Source organism: Sinocyclocheilus anshuiensis, unplaced genomic scaffold (assembly GCF_001515605.1).
Source record: "Sinocyclocheilus anshuiensis isolate Anshui unplaced genomic scaffold, SAMN03320099.WGS_v1.1 scaffold311, whole genome shotgun sequence".
Taxonomy (NCBI): Eukaryota; Metazoa; Chordata; class Actinopteri; order Cypriniformes; family Cyprinidae; genus Sinocyclocheilus; species Sinocyclocheilus anshuiensis.
In genome coordinates this window covers 240,995-243,348 of record NW_015549606.1, presented here as the reverse complement: position 1 = coordinate 243,348, position 2,354 = coordinate 240,995, and the positions used below count along the sequence as shown (strand labels likewise).

The following is a 2,354-nucleotide window of genomic DNA, read 5'->3' as shown; positions in this document are numbered from 1 at the left end:
GAATATGGTAAAGACTTATTAAATATTTGTATTTAATTTTTATTATATTATAATTTTTATGTAGCTCCTACTAATCTTTTTTATGCAATTGTGGTTTGTTAGTAACGTATTTTACAAAAGTAGGCTACACAAATTAAAAAATTTTTAATAGTGTGTGACAACCAAACCCTAATAGTAAGTTATATTCCATTTAGTGTATTTAGTGTTCGTGTTTATTCATTGTGAAATGTTTAGAAAGGCGAGATTTGTGTGCAATAAACAGAGTTTCACACACTGATCTGACCTTATTTGGAGAAAAATACTGGCCACTAACATTAGTCCACCTGCGTGAACCTTCTTATCCGACACTAACATAACCAAAGCCCTACAAACGTGCACAAACTCCCTCAGACTTCATCAGGTTGTCGTAAAACGTGAGCCTGGTTCGCGTGGTCTTTCTCACCCAGTGGACGTGAGCGCAGAGGTTGCTCATCGCGCGTGAGGTGCGGCGCCTGAGGAGCCTCACTACTCTTCATCATCCTCTCTCCCCATGGCGAGAAAGACCTTGGCTTGGTAAAGGACATTGGTCGCTGTCATTTGTGTTTTGTCATTATTTAAATAGCTTTCGCTGTACATTAATGATGTATTTGTGGTAGGTTAGTGCTGTGAAATGTGGTGTTTCAATCATGGCACGGGGTCTGATACCGTGGATCTGGCTGAAGCGACCTGTTTATATCCAGGTAAGACGCGAATAAGCATCGCATGCCACTTGTTCATAAATCGTACCGAGTGTTTCGCTTTAGCCATCTGTGTACTTGGCATCATTTGTGTGTGAGATTTGAATGGACGAGGCGGGGACGCTGTTATCCCGTTTGGACTCTGAAGTTTTTGAAGGCATCATCTCTTCCTAAAGCTTTACTCCATCTAACTACATTTAATACAACGGCTGAATATGCATCGAGCGGCTCTTTTCAACCATTTTTTTTCGACCTATGCATGAGCCTCATTTGAATATTTTACTAAAAATACCGAAATGCCATTTTTGCAACTGTATCCGTTGCTTTTCTCCGGTGGATTTCATGGATGTGATGGGTGAACTGATGTTGCTGCGTTTCATCCATCGTCGGGTCAGTCGTTGCTGTAGCAACCGCGCTGCTGTATAACATTTTTATAGTCCTGCTGAAAACATTTCTCTTAGCCTACCTGTCAAGAATGTAATGCAAAATATAAACCATGAATTCCCAATCTCATCGGGGCGCTGTGTTCATGTGCCTCAAAGATTGACGGCCTCATTTTACACTTCTATTAATACTGAGCAACGTCAATACAAGCTGCATATGTATTTAACTCAAGAGAATAATAACCTAGTTGAACTGCTAAAGACTTTTCAGGGACATTAGCCTACTTGTTGGAGTCTTCAGTAAGGCTTCTGCAAAGTTTTGATGTGTACTCCACTGAAATATTCAAAGAATAATTAAAAAGAATACATTTAAATACATAATAGGCTACTAACAGCAGTGAAGGTGCAAACTGATGTTATTGCAGAACTGTTCCAACGTGATCTCATGATAATTTGTATGTATTTTACGTAAAATGTGGTACTATAAAACGTACATTTACTTACGTTTTTACAGGCACTAAAACGTACAATACTGACGTATTTTCAGCATTTAAACGTACAAAACTGACGTATTGACGACACCTAAAAATGAATCCTTATGAATATTGAAATCGCGGCATTCATTTTATTAGTTTTTAGTTGTCATATGAATTACCTTGTTTTCAGTTGCATTATTAAATTGTTTACTTATTTACTTATGAAATGATAACATTTCGTTTTGTTGTGATTTCTGCTGCCAGCTCGTTTCCAAGAATATGCCTACATAATGTTAAACACGACTTTAGATTAAACCTTAAAATAAATAACATATCTGCAATCGTTTAACATTTACTTGTCATGTAATGCTTACTTTGATTGCCATGGGCCACAAAAGGCGTTTTCTCCGACATGCTGTGACTGACAATAGAACTATAAAATACGCCAAAAACACAACATAATTACGAAATGAAACAATTTTATTAGTGCGCTGTAATCCAAATCTTCCGAATCCATACGACTGTGAGGAACAGACCCAAATCCAAGCCTTTTTTGGCGATCTTCTTCTCCATCCCGAGCAGCGAGCCCAGTGACCGTGAGCAGCAAACCCCGCGCTGACTGATGCGCTCTTTACAAATTCAAATGTTGCCGCTTCTAACGACAGGTTTTACGGCAGGATAATCGAACGCTCATTGGCTCTCGCCTGCATTCGTCACAGATTGCGACATGCCGTGTTTCTGGTGAGGTGTGTTTGAATAATGCGCGCGTGCCTTCACGA

The 2,354-nt window shown here is 39.1% G+C and overlaps 1 protein-coding gene across 1 annotated transcript in view; it reads left to right on the top strand.

Annotated features, from left to right (window-relative positions):
- The first annotated feature begins 451 nt into the window (after positions 1-451).
- Positions 452-2,354, top strand: part of LOC107659006 (protein FAM69A-like) — a 25,622-nt gene continuing 23,719 nt past the window's right edge. The window contains exons 1-2 of the mRNA XM_016447769.1: positions 452-552; positions 636-719. Coding sequence (XP_016303255.1) covers positions 666-719 — 54 coding nt within the window. The 5' untranslated portion in view covers positions 452-552; positions 636-665. The remainder of the gene's footprint in view (positions 553-635; positions 720-2,354) is intronic.